The sequence below is a fragment of the Pectinophora gossypiella genome, chromosome 1, assembly GCF_024362695.1.
Source record: "Pectinophora gossypiella chromosome 1, ilPecGoss1.1, whole genome shotgun sequence".
NCBI lineage: Eukaryota > Metazoa > Arthropoda > Insecta > Lepidoptera > Gelechiidae > Pectinophora > Pectinophora gossypiella.
This window is the reverse complement of record NC_065404.1, coordinates 5,389,932-5,409,421: the sequence shown is the minus strand read 5'-3', so window position 1 is coordinate 5,409,421 and position 19,490 is coordinate 5,389,932. Positions and strand designations below refer to the sequence as shown.

The following is a 19,490-nucleotide window of genomic DNA, read 5'->3' as shown; positions in this document are numbered from 1 at the left end:
CAAACTATTGTCTTTTAAATTGTGTCAACAAGACAACAAAGCATTCATTGCAGAGAAAAATAAAAGTGTGTCATCTCTTACGAGTTCACGAGACCATTTTAGATTGTTTTACAAAGTGATATGTAAAGTACTACATAATCTGTGTATTTTACAGAAAAAATCAAACTTTTTTTCTCTAGCCTATTGTGTCCCACGTTCTACTGCTGCGCAAAGGTCTCCCCTGTCTTCTTCCATAGTTCCCTATCCAGGCAGATGTTTCGCCAATTCCCTATAAAGGCATCCAGATCGTCATCGTATCAACCTAACTTAACACCAATAAAACCTAGCTTCGCTTTAACTTAATTAAGTTGGACAACTTTAAATACGACGAGCGAGTATAATTATACAATTTCGCACGGAAAATAAACAAATCGATGTTATAATCCGCCAATACGTTACCTATGACGTAAGGACTTGCGGAATTGAAGTGTGCCAATGATCCTTGACCAGATAACGGAGGTAAGCGCCGAGACGAAAGTTTGTTTTGCCATTTTGGTATTGTCTGTCTGTAAATAGCTTACACGGCGAAAATGATTCATTGTTAGGTGATACTCACACGAGACATGGCGTGGACGCCGCTTGTCCACGTGATGGTCATGTTATTCATCAGCGGATTACATACTAGTGTAGGAAAGGAAGGTAGTAGACCCCAACATGAATTCCTCAGGCGACAAAACTATGCAGTATGATAAAGTATTGGGAAAGAGACATACTTTATAAATATCCAAAAAAGATACCGGAAGTTAGGTATTTTTACCTAAATTCATAAATCGTTTATGTTCATATCGCAAAAAGCATTGTTCCATATCGCATTGGAAATCTATGTGGAGAGATGTGTAGGAGCCATTTACGCATTACCAAATTCCAAGTTACGTTTTCAAGTGTTAACAAATTAAGGAATCCCACACGAAAACAATAACAATGTGACAAAAAAAAAATATACGGTCGAATTGAGAACCTCCTCCTTTTTTGAAGTCGGTAAAAATGCTGATGTAAACAGGCCTTCAGGTAGTATTTTGTTAACAATTCCTTACTGACATTGAAACGCACAAAAATAGATTTACTTATTTTGCTTAATTTTTTAAACATGCAAGGTACGAAAAAATACATTTTATTCAGTATCTGGTTTAAACGCTGTCCAGTCATGATTAAACTCGGAACATACTTTTAGATCTTGGCCCTAGCCACAGTTCAACTAGGTTATTAATTAGGTAGTTACTATTTTGCAGCCTTTATTTTTCAACTCTAAATATAGAAGGGTAATTATAAAGACCGTTTCTTTAATTAAGTAAACCGAGAATGTTAAAAAGCAGTGTGTCAAGTCGAGCAAGTTCTTTGGCATTGCACTTTACATAACCTTTTGAAATTGGTATTTTTGGTCTAAATATTTCAACATTTTAATTACAAGGTCAGGGTTACTACTGAGCCGCCAAAGGCCCCTGACATGACTCATTTGAACAAGACACCAACTCTGACACCAGGGTTGATGGGGTTGGTAACCCACCTCACAAGCCACACGATAGAAGAGTTAGTTACAAAGTAATCATCGGCTGAAAAAGTTTCTTGTTGAAATATTCTTATTCTATCGTCTATTTATGTTTTTCGCTCCCTCGAGCTCGTCTTTTGTTTTTATTCAGGTCTTCATTATACAAAAGAAAAGAACGCGGTCATCTTGTTGTAATAAGCTCGGTTTTGAACTTAGAAGCATTTGCAAATGGATTTTTTGCCACGAGTACCTAGAAATCAAGAAACTGCATCATTGTCAGAATCTATCTATAAGTACATCTTATAGATAGATTCTGACAATGATGCAATTGCAAAATGACAAAAAATCTTACACTCAAATCATCCGCGACATCTACTTGACACGCAACAAGTATAAAAGTAAAAATCAGACAAATGTTAGTATAAATTATTGGCATTCACTACCTATTTGACCGGAGACAATGTTAGCAATGCAATTGAGTTTTCAAAACGTCATAGATCAGACCGCAAATTTCATACGCATTCGGAAAGTAAATGTCGAAATGTTGATTACAAAACTGCAACGTACAATACAGATCGTAAATAGCTGTAATCTTTAACAATGCATCGAAAAAGGTAATGTCGCGTAAAAAATCGCCTAATACCTCTCTTGCAAGGCATAGTTTGCAATGACCTTTACTTCCTCAAATCGTGTTACATTCACTCCAACATCGGTTATTGTATGTACTCCATAACAATCTTGCCTACAATTTTTTTCTATGGTATTGATGAGGCTTGATCAAGTCACATACTCGATACTGTTAGCAATTACTCGCCATTTAAAATTTTAGAAATCTCGATTATAGATTTGTTGCTTAATTAAGATAGGATATTTGTGTACGTACTACGCATTGAAACAAAGACACAGAACTGTGAAGCAAAAACAAAACAATCAATAGAACAACGTGTTATTGTGAATAACTTCTAAGAGGCCCTGCTCTATATTCATGAAAATATTCAACACAACATTATACTTTAGCACTTTATCAAACTCGCGTTATCGCTGAATTGGGACACGATGGAAAAATATGGAATAAGTTATTAACAGTCAAAAGGTTAGTCGTACGACAACAACAGGTCAACAGGATACGGGAAATGGTGTTACTATTATGCTGCTTCCAGTTGTCTTCTGATTATTTGTAGCTCTGCTCCCTCCATTTCGAATTATTACCTACATACATAGGGCTGAAAGGAGACACCAAACTGTGAATGCGAACACCCGGATCAAACCCTATTAGTGAACGACACCCCTACACCGGTTCCCAGGTGGCGTAGCCGAGACGTAGAATAATACTAGAATGGCAAATCTCCGCTCCCCACCAGAGTCTGAGCCTAGGTTTACCTAACCCCCCTTCAAACATAGTTTAGACTTGAATCGTATGGTGTCAGACGTCACACACAGATTCGCGTGTACGATAATGTGAATGTGTTGTTTGTATGTAGTGTCCGGGGTGTGTCCGAGTTACACAGTGGGACGGATAGTGCAGAGTCTTGGTTGAGGAAGCAAAGGGCACATAATATGATACACGCGGTATATTTTATGCCATACGCAATAATAGTAAAACAAGATGTTTGGTTGAGGTTTGTAATAGGACAAGATGCTTTTAATGTATACCTACATTAATTTAAAAGATGTGTTGCTGTTGCAGTTTCTTATCATTTCTTCTCCTCAGCCATAACACCTTGCGAAATGACGTAGAATCAAAAATGTAAAATTTACCATCAACAAGTTTATCTATGATAATTACGTTGAGTACATGATTCTGATTCTTATTCTGATTTTGATTCTGATTCGTCAACCACAGTGTGAACGTGCCGGCACGTGCCGCGGTGAGGATTTAGATCCACGGGGTGCCGTCGCTAGCCATTTAGGACTCACGAGCCAGACATGTCATTGAAAAAGATCTTTGTTGCGCTTAGCGACATCTGAGTTGACACAATATATGCAAATATAGGACAGATAGTCGATTTATAACCATGCAGAAGAGATGAAGTTTTCACCGTGACATTTTAAAATGTCATGTAAGGTGAAGAACGGTAATATCAACTTTATATTATATCATAATATATTATCTTTCTATATATCATAATATATTTACTTAAATTTGACGATAGTCCATAGACTCTTGTGCTTTCAAATTTCCGGCCTATACCACCTTTTTACATAACAAAGTTTAAAGATAATACCAGGTTTAAAATATAATCCGCGCCACAAAAGAAGTCCACGGATTTTAATGAGACAATTTTTTCTTGTATCGTGTGGGTTGTGAAGTGGATTACCAACCCGATCAAGCCTGGTGTCAGGATTACTATTGAGCCGCCAAAGGCCCCTGACATGGCTCATGTAACGAAGGACTACTAACTGACGTTAGTAAGGAGTACCGGGAGTACTGGGACCGGCTTAACGAGCCTTTAGAAGCAGGGACTAATGAGACTAATTGACAAGTTATAATATAAATCTATGCAGTTGCGACACCAGCGTCAGATGCCGCGCTGCGAGGGCAGATACGGGCCGATAACATCATACAACGGTGTTAGGGAACGCAATCACGATCTCACGAGATCTCGTCTAATTTTGTGCGATTCGAGATTGACGGGATTGGGCGAATATCATTGAGGTTTTGTTTTGATTACTGATTTCCAAAGAAAGCTTAATTATTTCGTTAGTAATATAGAAGAACAAAGGTTTTTGTTTTCTTTCAAAAAATATTTTGTTTTAATTAATCTCACTGTCACAAACAAGCAGTTTTCATCGTTCATCGAGATTGATATTTCCAATCCCGCGGGATCTCGAAATTGCGATCTCGAGTCGGGTGTGCGTTTCCAAGTCAGAATACTTTACGTACTTTTCGTACGTATCGCGGCGTCGGTCACAAACAAACAAGTGACAATAGTAACATAATATACATAAATGGTGATAAAATAAATGTCGCACTAAATTAGGTCAGTGGTCAAAGTTTATTTCGATATGATTCAACTATCTCGACACAATGACGGGAACACGCGCTGAGATAAGTCCAACAATATTACACTATCAACCGAGGACAGTAACAGTATGAGTCAATAATTTTACATTTGACCCAATTAAAATAAAGTTCATACTTACATCTTTTATGTTTGTTTTTGGGTATACATGATGACACTTGTTATAACACCCAGCCACAACACATCTTCCACATATTATTATCAGTTTATAACCAGGTGCCAGTTCTTCTTTTTTTATATTTAATTTTTTATAGTTATAGCCTTTTAATGGTTTTATACTTTAAGCCTAGCTTTGTATCGTTAGTTTTATTACTGTTCTCATCAAGTTCTACGATCCGTTTTACGGTATTTACATTGTACTTACTGTAATTATTCTTTGTTATTTAATAAGCTGTTGGATATCCTCAATAAATAAAAATAAATAAATAAATATTATTCTTCTGATCAAAATATCTTCTTCTATGTAAATATCTTCTATCTTCTTCTATGCTGTTCTGGGAGCAAATAAAAAACATAGAAAACGTTCAGCTGCTTCTCTTCCCGGGCATGTCGTAAAAACGGACAGAGGGATTGTGTCCTCTAACATAATGGACTAATGTTATGGGCGATAGGCTGATCCCTTATCACCATAAGGTTCATCATATCCATCTTTGGACTTCGTATCAACAGTAGCTGCAAGTTGTCTTTGATTACTTGTGGCTCTGCCCACCCCATTAGGGATTACGGGCGTAAGTTTATGTATGTATGTATGATCAAAATAAAGAGAAGCAATATAGGTAGCAACATAATTCTATACATATCTGATTTAAATATCAAACAACAATTATTTTTATTATAAAATGTACCCAAGCAATGAGAAAATACGTAATTATCACGTAAATCTGTACAGCGCCATGTATATTTTTGGGACGAACGTAGCCTGGAAAATTCTCATTAGGAATACAGTCGTCAGCTTTTGTTACGATAAGTTGGTAATGACACCGAATTGGGTAAAACCCGGACCAATAGGGGATTACGTATGCATGCGTGCATAATTAATTTAATGAAGCTACATTGATAATCGTGCCCACGTGTAATCGGGCAATAACCCGCGATTTGGCGGTGCACCAAACATGTGCTTCTGTCCTGTTATGTGTTACATAGTACAGAACATATATTACCTACTACGTAAGCAGATAAACATTTACATTCATGTTTCAATATCACATGTGGTATAAGACTACTACTGCGGGGCGGAAGGCAAGAGGGAAACCATGCCCTATTTTTCCCTAAAAAAGTAGTATGGAAAATGCTGCACCGACAAGAGCGTGGCTCTTAAATTGATGACGATGACGATATAAAACTGAATTATGTATCATCATCAGCCCATTAACTTCCCACTGCTGGGGCACGGGCCTTCCCTATTATGTATAATTAATTAAAAATTAATATTATTATTTTCATTGCTAACAACGAGCGCGAAATGTCGGCCGCTCAAAATAAAACATGCCGTAGAAACAATCAGATACAACTTGTCACGGGAAATAGACCATCTTGTAAAATCTCTTGATATAAAACCTCAAATATATACTGCAAATATATGCCGTATATACAGCACGGGTAAGTAGATTTTACGAAGATCCATTTCTCCTGACACCTTGTACGTGGATATTTAGAGGTATCTATTACGGCGAATGTGCCCGGGTTTGTCCAGAACGACAAAAAAGCAGATTTGGTAGTTGTTGCCACTAGAGAAAATTCTGATGCTGGCATCTGAAGAGCTCGGCACATAATGTCACTGGGTAGCTTCCGGAATTATCAAAGTAACAAAACCCAAATCTGCTGTCTCTCTTCTGTGATGGAGATTATAATTCCATATCTAATACCGAAAATTCAGACAGTGTGTACAATGCGGCAGTATCTATCTACTACGTATAGTATAATAGGTCATCATCGTCATTAATTTATGAGCCACGCTCTTAGTGTAGCATTCTCCATGCAATTTTTTTCGGGAAAATAGGGCAGTGGTTTCCCTCTTGCCTTCCGCCCCGCACCTCTGTCTGACGCGAGTGGGACTCCTGTCCTCCGCCTCTGAATAGTACAGACAGTTACTGCTGCCCTCTGTCAGGTTACAGGTTACAATCCCTGTGACTTGCCCCTTCCGGTCTGATAGGTACTTATTCACAGAGTCTTTTTCACTGAAGAAATGTATTCTTCTATAGAACGGACGCGTGCCAAAAATAAAGTCTTCAAATGTACCTTGTGCAAAACGCCGAAAAATTTTCTGAATGCTCAGCACGCTCTGTATGCGAATTGTACATAAAATACCGATATAAGAATTACAAACATAAAGAAGACTATTTAAATGTATTGAGCACGAATTGTGTATGGCATATGATCTGTGGTATGGCTCTGGCTATTAAGAAACAACACAGCGTAATCTTAGAAAACACATTACTGCAATAAATACTAATATGCAAATAGAAACTAAGTAATGTTTGCTGGTACGAGTACACTGAGCCAACGGAGCAAGCTATTTAAATGTTTCGATATATCTTTAACAAAAAAGGCAAGTGTAAGTGCGACTCCCGCACTGACAGTTCCGTACGAACTGCCAAACAAAGGGAGAATTTGCCATTGAAAAGCTATTGTCTCCATACTTCTCCATAAGGCGCGATTAGTTTACCAACTGCAAATAATTTTATATTATTAATTTAAAAAAAATCAAATACATAAATAATAATAAGCCACACTGTTGATACGATGATATTGTAAAATATATAAAATACACATAATAAAGTCCTTTTTAACCCTTTCACTGACAAAAACCATGGGTCATTGATGGTTCATACATAATATAACAACTTGGAATCGGAACGTCCGTAGACGTTCTGTCCTTGAAAGTGTTAAATTCGATTTTTTTACTTTCTGTTATGGAAACACCTTCCAAATCTCGACTCTACCTTATTACACCTGACCTGTGAAAAGTGGGTCAAGGACAAAAGGATATTTTCAAATACCCTTGGATCTTTTCAGTAACTGACACAAAATTATGTGTAATGAAACTAATTTACTTAATGAAATATGTTCTAAGTTACTAAATCTCGATCCGAAAAAATCTCGATTCTCCTATTATTGACCGTATTTTTACAATTAAAATTTTTACAACCTTAGCTCTGTATCGTACTAGTATTATTATTTTCTTACATAATGTATTGATTGTGCTTTCAATTTCTCTTGGACGAGTAAGTAGGACAAGGCCGGTAACTGGTTGATTGACTTATTGACTCGCTCCCACATATAAAGTTAAGAATTTATTTCCGACTGTCTACAGAGTCGACAGACAGGCAGGTCAGTAGCGGCCTTAGGATAGTGCGAGGTGTGCCACCGCACCAGGCGCCGAAAGAGAGGAGGCGTCAAAATCAACCAAGACTGGTTCACCCTGGCCGCAAACTAACTTCATCGGGATAGATTGCGACCATATTGAAACTCATATCGGGTGGCCGTAAACAACATATTGAAAAGATTTCATCATCATCAATTTAAGAGCCACGGTCTTGTCGGTGCAGCATTTTCCAAGAAGAGAGAAAGAAGAGAAGAATAAAGAGAAGAGAGAAGAGTTTTTTTTATAGATTTAAATAGGTAAATTTCGACGGCCGTAAACTAATCGAAAGATTTTGTATTTTAAGAGGCTGAGGGGTGCCAATATAAGGTCTCGCACCACCTAAATATTTTGCTAGGGCTGCCACTGAGGCAGGTGTGGTACAATTTTTTTATGCAAGCAATTGGCCACAATCTCATCTCACCTGATGCTTGTTAACGTCAGAACAGCCTTCGTAGTATCACATATCTTAATAAAATACACTTATGATATTTTTGAGTTTGAGGTCCATTATTAGAAAAAAGTACTTAATAATAATAATAATAAGGTGGTGTCACACCACATTTAGATTAAACTGTCTTAAGGGGCCTCTACGTGTTGGCTTCGGCCCCACGCACGCCTTCCAGAAGTCCGGGACTCCATAGGCCCGAGATGTGGAAATGACAGACATAATAATAATTCTTTATTTACCAAACATGCAAAACAAATACATTAAAGTTGATAACAATCTAGGCAAATACATTTTGTAGCATCGTTAATGTGGGTAGACTTATCAAAACTTATGGCACACATAAGTATTTACTAGTATTAATTTTACCTAGAGCGTTACATACAAAATTGTGTATCAAAGTCTAGCTATGCAGACAGCTGTATTATGTGTCATATAATATGAACAGTGTCAGTCTCGGTCGAGGCTGTAAATTGATCGAATTATCGCCGGCGACGGGGCCCACTTTCATCAGTGACCCAGAACATCGCATCTAGACCAATTCGGTTCATATTATGTCGCTTATAACACGGCCTTTATTATTACCACCTATCACGTTGGTCTAATAGAAAGCTCGGTGAGGTGTGGGTGCTTAGTTCCTCTTGCGGTGGATGTACCTCTCTGTCTGCCCCAATGAGGTATTGCGCCCTTTCTAATATGCTGAAGCCATTATAGGTATCATGGAGGCCTGTCTATCGGACCCTACGAGTAGAGAATCATATTTGAATTATGCTTTCATTCACAACAGCTTCACATCTTAGGCTATTGTGGGTGGGGGCATGAAAGAAATATGATTGTCTTTTTTTCTCGTCATACAGCGCATTGGATTACACTGTAATGTTGTATGTACCTTTATAAATAAATAATAAATAAAAAAATAATAAATTATATATTTTTTTAATTACACGGGCGATGAGGTTTACCTTTCCCCATAAAACATAAACAAACTATATCCACCACGCTGCTCCACTGCGGGTTACAAAATATTTGAATAAGTATTTATACATTCTAAGTCATTCATTATGTAACACGCCAAGCATAGAGTGGAACCAAACACAACACTCAATGACTTCATTATCATCTAGGTGAGGTCGGCACAACATGTATTCCCCTTCCATTCATTTCCGTCAGTAGTATTGTACTCACACCTTTCACACACATATCCTTCTTTCCACAATCCACCCACACTTTCTTGGGTCGTCTTCTACCCCTATACATAACATAAACTGCCTATATACGTCCCACTGCTGGGTACAGGCCTCCCCTCAATCAACCGGAGGGGGTATGGAGCATACTCCACCACGCTGCTCCACTGCGGGTTGGTGGAGGTGTTTTTACGGCTAATAGCCGGGACCAACGGCTTAACGTGCCCTCCGAAGCACGGAATCATCTTACTTTTTCGAACAATCAGGTGATTCAAGCCTGAAAAGTCCTTACCAAACAAAGGACAGTCTCACAAAGTGATTTCGACAATGTCCCTATCGGGAATCAAACCCGGACCTCCAGATCGTGAGCCTAACGCTCTAACCACTAGACCACGGAGGCTGTTACCCCTATATCTACCCCTATATCCAACACTTAATGACTTATTTCATATCGAGGCAAGCGTTCTACCAACTGGGCTACCACGGTTCAATGACTTATTTAGTACAAATAGATTGCCATCATGAGGAGCTCGGTGGCGCAGCGGTAAACGCGTTCGGTCTGCGATTGTTGAAGTTAAGCAACTTTCGCAAAGGCCGGTCATAGGATGGGTGACCACAAAAAAAGTTTTCATTTCGAGCTCCTCTGTGCTTCGGAAGGCACGTTAAGCCGTTGGTCCCGGCTGCATTAGCAGTCGTTAATAACCATCAATCCGCACTGGGCCCGCGTGATGGTTTAAGGCCCGATCTCCCTATCCATCCGTAGGGAAGGCCCGTGCCCCAGCAGTGGGGACGTTAATGGGCTGATGATGATGATGAGATTGCCATTAATTAACGTTATACTAATAGCTATTTTACTGCGTATTTACAGTTTTATGCACGCCTATTAAACGGCTATTACTAACCTACCTCAACAGACATTTCATTAGCGATTGTCAGGCCAATAAACCTGCATAATACGTTATACAAATGTGCAGTTTTATGCTTCATTCTTTCTCTACCTAGTAACCTCGATGCTGTTCTGGGACTGAATAAAAAAACATAGAACGCGTTCACCTACTGGTCTTCCCGGGCGTGTCGTAAATCCGACAGAGGGATTGTGTCATTTCTAACATGATGGACTCATGTTATGCGCGATAGCCTGATCCCTTGTCACCATAAGGTGCATCATATCCATCTTACTGGTATCAACAGTGGCTGCAGTTATCTTTGATTATTTGTGGCTGTGCCTACCCCATTCGGGATTACGGGCGTGAGTTTGTGTATATATATGTCTTTCTCTACCAAAGATTATTTACGAGTATCTGGTAGTCATCACTTTTAGCGATATTTTTGGGTTACTTTTATTGTACATATAATATATTTGTAATTGTACAGGTACAATGACAGGTCTGTCATATTCATTATAGTATCATGTCAAAACTGTTTGCTAATTGTATTCTTGGTTATTTATGGCTCTGTCCAGCACATTTGGTTTTAGTTTGAGGAGGCGTTTTGTATGTGTTTTGTAATGTGCGAATGCATGCCATGTTCTAACTGGACTTTCCTCTATCTATCAAGACCAGGCGAATGCAATCGAAAATCAATCAGCGATATAGTAAAAAAATATAACAGTCTATAGGTTCCTATCATATCACAACCTGTATAATTAAAACACGAAAACACGAATACATCGTCAAACAACTACAGTGAGTCTAGCGCAGTGCCGGATTTACTCATAAAAACAAAAAAAAAATAAGTAGATTCCTAGGGGCTTCAAATCCCTCTATCATTCTCTCGCGAAAAATGAATATCTCACCAACAACCGTAATGCTGCAAGCATACCGTACATTAGGTAACTCACGCTCCTAATTCCTAATGCTATAGGCAGGGCCACAGAAAAGCAATCAGCTTGGACAACATGCTCCATTATGTACCGTTATTCTTAATTCAAAAATTCAAATTCAAAAATATCCAGTAGGTAACATAGTTACACTTTTAATCGTCATTTTTTTACAAAACGAACGTCTCATCCGCCTAAAACTACTGCAGCTTCTCACAACCTGAATTGCCGGGGAAAATACGCTGCAAGAAATATCTCAGCACAGGGCCCAAAACGTTCTTTCAAAAAAATATTGATTTATTCTTTGTAACTACCAAATATATAATGCATTGAGGTGTAAGAGTCAAAATTAATTGAATTAGTGATGAGAACTTTGAAGGTTCATCGCCCTTTCCTCTGGGGGTTATTTGAAAATTAAGTACAATGGATGTTCTTTAAATAAAGAAGGAAAAAGGGAAACCAATATTTGAAATGATTAGCGAGAGGATTAGAGCCATTAGTTTATGTATGGCACACTAGAAAACGTTGCTAAGACACACACACACACACATACACACACAGTTTATGTATTTCATAAAAGGCCTATAATGCAAAACCTCGTTATTGCCAGAATGAAAAATTTGTTGCCAAACTGTCAACAGACTCGTAAGGCTGCGTTTCCATTGTCGCGGAGCTGTGCGAAGATGAGCGGAGATGTGCAGGAATCGACCAATCATCGTGAGGGAGAGAATGACAAAGCGTCTTCGTTTTTCGCTCTCTCGAACGATGTGATTGGTCAAATCCGCACATCTCCGTTCTTCTCCGGCCATCTCCGCGTCTGTGGAAACTCGGTCTTAAAATACAGCCACTTTTACGTATCATTAAGAATCTAAGACTCTGAATTCGGCGCTGGCCTCACAGCTGTTCCGTCGACCGAGTTCCGAAGCCCTCCAATGCAATTCTAGGTCAGCTGTGCACCGAACTAGTATACTAGTCTAAATAATTCACAGCTGCAGTAAAACTGTGCAAGGGCCGCGAAGTTCGGGATCGTTTTTCAGTTGAGGAAAATGTCGTGTGAAAATGACCGTATGTTCCATTTTCTTCTGGGAATTCTTGCGTGATGCGCCTTGAAGATAAAGTGAATTTCAGCATAAGCTCACGACTATATACTAATTGTAGTAGTCCACCGCCAGATGAACTAAGTACCCACACCTCACCGAGCTTTCTGTTAGACCAACGTGTATTAGGTCTCTAAGATTTTCATCTTTCTGTAAAATAAGACGCCTCTAAGATAGAGGTGCGTGGGAATCATATTTACCTAATCTTAAATGGGTTTTTGAATATGTTGTAGGGAAACAAAAAATATAAAAGGTAAGTACACATAAACAGTAGCGTGAAAGAGAGAACGATAAGTACAGGCTGAATAGATAGACAAGTTCCAAGGTATTTTCACAGTATGCTCACGAGCATTAATATGTATACACTTTGGTACCATGTCACATTAACTATTTTGACAAATTGAACTGTAAGTCTCACTAAATGTCAAATATGTTAGTGCGACAGAGTCCTAAAGTGGGTAGTATTGCTCATGACTGTAGAAATTAAATTATGCAATTTTCGAACAAGTTCAATGGTAAGTTTTAATCAAAGTTCCTTACTCCTAAATCTTAGCATACGCATTGCAAAGTAAGGAAAGGATAAACTGTAGAGCACAAAACTCATAAAGAGTGAGTTATTGTAGGTTAGCCTCAGATGGCATTAACTACTTGTCCGAACAAATGGGGAGCGCTGAAAGGTTGTGTTTAATGAGAGAACCACAGATCTGTACACCTAGAAAGAAAAGTCATAATATACAAGAAAGATGGTTTACAATGTTCTATTGTTTGAGTTTATGAACCATACCCAACTGAATAATATCATCCATTGTCCGTTTCGAATGGAAAATTATAAATTTCAATAAAAACGGCGTCTATATTACCATTTGGATGATTACAAAACTATTACTGAATGACTCTCATCATCATCAATTTAAGAGCCACGCTCTTGTCGGTGCAGCATTTCTGTAAAATACTCTCCATGCTACTTTTTTAGGGAAAAATAGGGCAGTGGTTTCCCTCTTGCCTTCCGCCCCGCAGTACTCTGTCTGACGCGAGTGGGATGGCGCCCAGAGTAGTCTATTACAAAGCCATACTAGGACTCCTGTCCTCTGCCTCTGAATAGTACTGACAGTTACTGCTGCCCTCTGTCAGGTTCCAGGTTACAGTCCCTGTGACATGCCCCTTCCGTCCTGCATTGCCGTACCGATGGCTCCCATCTCCGCCTCTGCAGCCGTTGAGGTCTTCACCCGTATCCCTGGGCAAGGGTTCTACGTTATACCCCGTAGGTCTGGGTCCCTATTCGAACTCAGCCACCATCTTACTCCGGCCTACTGAAGTAAGAGGCGCCCACCCCCGCGGCAAGGACGCGCCGAACAGGAATTGCCCCAGTGGAGGGCAGAGAAGATGACTCTGTCCCCCCTGGGGCCGGGTTAATGGTCTTGTATGGAACCAAGACCAAGGGCTATGACTCTAGTTTCTAATAATTTAGTATAGATCTAGAAACATATTTGTATCTAGACAGATATTTAAATACTTAGTGAAGGGGACGCAAAGCAAAAATCACGTGGTCCTATCCATAAATCAATGATTAAGTAATACTTAAGCTTAAATTCTTATTTCATACTTTTATACTCGCTACTAAACTCCAACATAAGAGCAAAAGTTGTCGACTTGGAGACGACTAGAGTCTAGTTCTCATTCTGTAAAGAAAGCTCTTCTAGGGCCAATATACCTCTATACGTATAAATGCCGTGAACCCTTCGCTCGAGTGCCACTGACCTTCGAGCGATCGATGTGCTGAGCCCGACCTCTCAGAAAAACCTTGCTCTAGGTCGTGACTTACGCCATCTAGTGTGCAGTAGATGTAACATTAACACTTTGTGCTACTTCTCGCTAGATGCCGCTTATAATACAACACATTTATTAGTAAGGTCATTATTAACTATCGACGCTAGATGGAGTTGTCATCCGTAATTCGGAAAACTAAGAAAAACTTTCTTCAGCTACCAGCTATTGTGTGTGGTCAAAATATTTCTTACAATTATTTCTTGCAATGTATTAAAATTACCTAAACAATTATTATTATTAAATGCATTTTAAATAAAGTGTCATCAGCCTGTTTGGGTAACATATTGTGACTCATTTAAAGGTCAGTTAGTTATGTTCTCTTTCGTGCTTCGGAGAGGGTATGACGACTCGTATCCATATCAATGTCTACGCGTAAAGCGGTGTACATGAAATGAGTCTGCCTTTACGCACATCAAACGAGACTCAACACATACCCATACGTCACGAGTCGTCATACCGTTACCATGCTCTCCGAAGCACGAAAGAGAACATAACTAAATGACCTTGAAATGAGTCACATGTTAACCAAAGAGGTTCCTGACACTTTATTTAAAATACATTTAATAATAATATTAAATTACAAAAGTAATTAAGCTCCTTTAAAGTATTTAATTAATTGACAATCAGTCAAAATCTATTAGGTAATATAACAATTACTTAAGGAAATTATGAAAAAAGGAAAATTCCACTATTCATTAAAGGTATATTAATTAACTTTAGTATTTACTAAAGCGCCTACGTCAATTATAGTGGCTATGTCTGCCCCGATAGGGACTCTGGGAATGAATTGAGTCTGCTTATTACTTTTTCAGTCAATTACGTGATGTATGCTGTAAGTAAACCTTTTGAACTTTTGCCGAATGAAAAAAAAACCGGGCAAGTGCGAGCCGGACTCGCGCACAAAGGGTTCCGTACCATTGACTTAACAGTAGGTACGAGTAGGTACACACATATTGCCTACCTGTTGTCATTATTAATATTGATCAAGAAAGGGCCAAAAAATCGCATTTGTTGTACGGTTGCCCGCCTTAAATAATTATTTTATTTTTATTAGCGGCAACAGAAATACATAAATATTTGTTAAAATTTCAACTGTCTAGCTATCGCTGTTCTTGAGATACAACAGCCTGGTGACAGACAGACGAACAGTCAGCGAAGTCTTAGTAACAGAGTCCCATTTTTACCCTTTGGTTACGGAACCCTAAAAACCAAACACATACTACAACACACCTATTTACTTTGTCATTAATTTGCGTAGATCTTGTAGTGGTACGTGAAATGTGTTTTCCCAAAGTCATCTCCGAGAATAAAAGTCAAACGACACTCGAAATCATTTGCACAGTTTTTACTTATTTGAGCCAATAGTTTTTGTTTAAAATTCAATATGTTTGTATTCTGTTCATGCTTACTAAAAGTGCGCAATTTATCGTAAATCAAATTCCTTCTCAATCTGCAGGTCTATGATGTAACTCGGTGGACATATGAGATCTGTCAAAATTAAAAAAATAATTTAGTTGTGGGTTGTTAGGTGGATTACCAACCTCATTAACCCTGCTGCCAGGGTTACTATTGAGCAGCAAAAGGCCCCTGACATAACTCATGTAACGACTACGTACATACCAAGTAAGTAGGTAAGTAATAACCGGGACCAACGGTTTAACGTGCCTTCCGAAGCACGGATCGTTTTACTTTCGGACAATCAGCTGATCAGCCTGTAATGTCCTAACGAAACTAGGGATCACAAAGTCATTTTTGTGATATGTCCCACTGAGACTCGAACCCAGGACCTCCGGATCGTGAGCCCAACGCTCAACCACTGAACCACGGAGGCCGCTAACTTCAAGTAAAATAAAGAAAAATAAAGCCAATTTGTCCTAAGAGTTTGCTTCCCACGGCATACGACCACGGCTTTCTACTAAACGTCACTATAATAATAATAATAATAATCATTTATTTCGGACTCATCCATTGCAAGCTTACAAAACTAGTGTTAGTAACATACAAATATATTAAAATGGCAAGTCCGGATGGACTCCCTGACGCTGGCGGCCAATCATACGACTGCGTGCAGCCGAATCCAGCGAGCCAGCATCGGAGAGTCCCACCGGTCAACTAGCGCGCGCAGGATGGTGTTGGGACTGTCGCGCGTGCGGCGCAGGATGGAAGCGCACCGCTTTCGCATGATGGCTGCAAATCCGTCCGTGTTAGCCGCAGCAAACATCGCGGAGGCACTGCAGTAGCGCGGCAGTCCCATCAGCACCCGGAACGCGTTATTTTATATTGTCGCTGTATGTCCGCTGCGTATAGTTAACCCACAGGCTACAGGTGTAAAAGGACTGACAGTACGCTTTAAATAGCGCAGTTTTGACAGTCCCCGTACACCGCGCAAACCTGCGGGCCAACATGTTGCATCGGACAGACAGCGCCCTGCGCTCTCTCTCTATATCCACCCTATCCTTAAGATCCTGGGTGACCCAGTGGCCCAAACACTTAAATTGCTCAACATGATTTAGAGCTGTACCACATAAAACGAAATTCGGACTCAAAGTGTAACGATTGTTATCCGGTCTGAAAATCATTTATATTTGAGCCCATGAGCCACCGCGTAGGACTCGCAAATTTTCAGGAGTCTTCGGAGGGCACCAATCGATGGGCTCAGCAGCACCATATCGTCAGCGTAGCTGATATTATTCACGCATACTATTACGCATACTATTGTGAAGAATTTCTGACAAAATAAACCAATTTTTCTGTTTCATACTTTTTAGAGCGTGATTTTTCCGTCGGGCTTTTTTTTTAATTTAAGTCATTTTCTTAACCTCCGAAAAGAAAAGAAACGGGTAATCGTTAGGCATATTTATGGGGCACACAATTTTAGGGCAGAAATCTAAAATAACCCTCTAAACATTTTACATTGGCCAATAACCCGATAGAATGAAATTGACAGCACACGTCAAACGGGTTGCAAACCAGTGAGATACTAGTTGATTAGCTCGGGTTATTAATTCATTTACTCATTCAAATTGAAACATTGAAAGTTGTCAATCATCCGTCCCTTTCCTTTTCGGACGTTAAAAATGCTGATGATTGACAGCTCTTAATTTATGAAGAATGAGTAAATTAAAGAATAACCCAGGCGAATCAAAAAGGTATCTCGCTGGTATGCAAACCGTTTGACGTGTGCTGTCAACTTAATTCTGTCGGGTTATTAGCCAATATATATTTTTATAGGGTTGTTTTAGATTTGTGCTTAAAATTTACGTGTGTTCCATAAATTTTATGCTTGTGGATTACCCGTCCGTTTTCTTTTACGATGGATTAGAAAATGACAGATATAACTTAAAATAAAATTAGATTAATTTAAATTAACGTTGGACGAGCGAGGGATTCTCGTCACAGGTATCCTCTGATTATTTTCAGGGAAGCCCTAACAAGTTTATATATATTTGATATTTTTCTCATAATCCCTAAGAAACACATAAACTTGCGAGATGTTTTGATTTATTTTTTTATGAGAAGTATATATTAGTATAATAAATTATGATTATTTATTGCGTCATCGTGGATTTTGATCGGGTTATTGAACGGCAGGGAAGCAAACTGGTTCCGCTGCTGCGATACAGCAGTGGATCGACAGCAAGACGTCACAGAGCAGAAATAGGCAAAATTTAGATAAGTACCTATATTATACGTAATTAGGGACTTCCCAAGCTATGTTCACCAGGAGCAATGTAGATGGCGTTGTACAGCTTTAACGTATAAAATTACCTATTTTCTCATTACTCGGGTACATAATTATTAAAAAAAAAAACAATGTAATGGCAGAAGCATACATAAAAATAATTGTTGCTTGATATTTGGACCAGAATAATAATGAGTTGAGGAGCTCGGTGGCGCAGTAGTAAACGCGCTCGGTCTGCGATTGTTGAAGTTAAGCAACTTTCGCAAAGGCCGGTCATAGGATGGGTGACCACAAAAAAGAAAAAAAAAGTTTTCATCTCGAGCTCCTCCGTGCTTCGGAAGGCACGTTAAGACGTTGGTCCCGGCTGCATTAGCAGTCGTTAATAACCATCAATCCGCACTGGGCCCTCGTGATGGTTCAAGGCCCGATCTTCCTATCCATCCATAGGGAAGGCCCGTGCTCCAGCAGTGGGGACGTTAATGGGCTGATGATGATGATGAATAATGAGTGTAATAAAAAGGGGCATAATTTTTTCCCAAAAACAAAGATAAAACATGCATATGTCTGTTATCCATGAAACTAGAAGGTTAAACTAAGAAAAATCTGTACAGCGCCATCTGCGTTATTTTTGAGGAGCGTAGCCTGGAAAGTCCTTCATTAGAGCCGAATATCATTGTTAAGTACCTAATTCTTGGATTTTTTATTGTAACATAATTTGTTGAAGCAATTTTATCCAAAGAATTTGGATATTTTAGTTCATAATTATATACAGTCAGCACACGATGATAGGTCAGAAAGTAAATAAGTACGTAAATCAAGATTTTTGAACGTGTGATTTTCATAAAAAGCAATAAATTAGGTACCTAATTACTTACTACTTAGAAAAATACTGTGTGTACCTATGGTACGTGTACATTTGGTTCGAAAAGTGCTAGAATTTTAAAAATTTTGTTTTTCAATCTGGGAAAACAGTGTGAAATAAAAGTTTTCCGATATATATATATATATATTTACATTTTGTCCACAAATATAATTATAATTTATTAATATATTAATAAATCAGTCTTTACCGTAATTTACGAGAAAAACAAAATGTAAATACGGAATGAATAATACAAATAACACGTTCATATTATTCGAGATACATTATAATCACGTGCTCATTTAACACGTCACCAAACCGAATACGATCGATAGATCACTAATTAATAATTAAGTATACAAAATGTAGGTAATGTTATGCTAGCTCATCTGGCGCCGCGTATGTAATATAAATCCCGAGGTAGTGTCGCACGCGCAGTCTCGCGCGATCTTTCATCGCGCGATCAGTGGAAAACGTGCTTCCGTGTTCTTTATAATATTTGTAATTTATAATTCGCATTATCATGGGGAAATGTAAGTACTTTAAACCTTATACATTAATGTCCTATATCAAATGAATGGAATGCTATTGTGAGGTATACAATAATCTTCTGTAGGTGTTGCAAAACAGATTTTGCAAGAAGTTGAGGTAGGGTGAGATTA

General features: G+C 38.7%; 1 protein-coding gene across 2 annotated transcripts in view; it reads left to right on the top strand.

Moving 5' to 3' along the window:
- Positions 1-19,490, top strand: part of LOC126377912 (clavesin-1) — a 54,222-nt gene that overhangs the window by 13,791 nt on the left and 20,941 nt on the right. Inside the window, exon 1 of one of the 2 annotated variants that reach the window (XM_050026043.1) lies at positions 19,216-19,361. The exons of the other annotated variant lie outside the window; for it this stretch is intronic. Coding sequence (XP_049882000.1) covers positions 19,352-19,361 — 10 coding nt within the window. The 5' untranslated portion in view covers positions 19,216-19,351. Of the gene's footprint in view, positions 1-19,215; positions 19,362-19,490 lie in introns of those variants that run through there. 2 annotated transcript variants of the gene reach the window in all.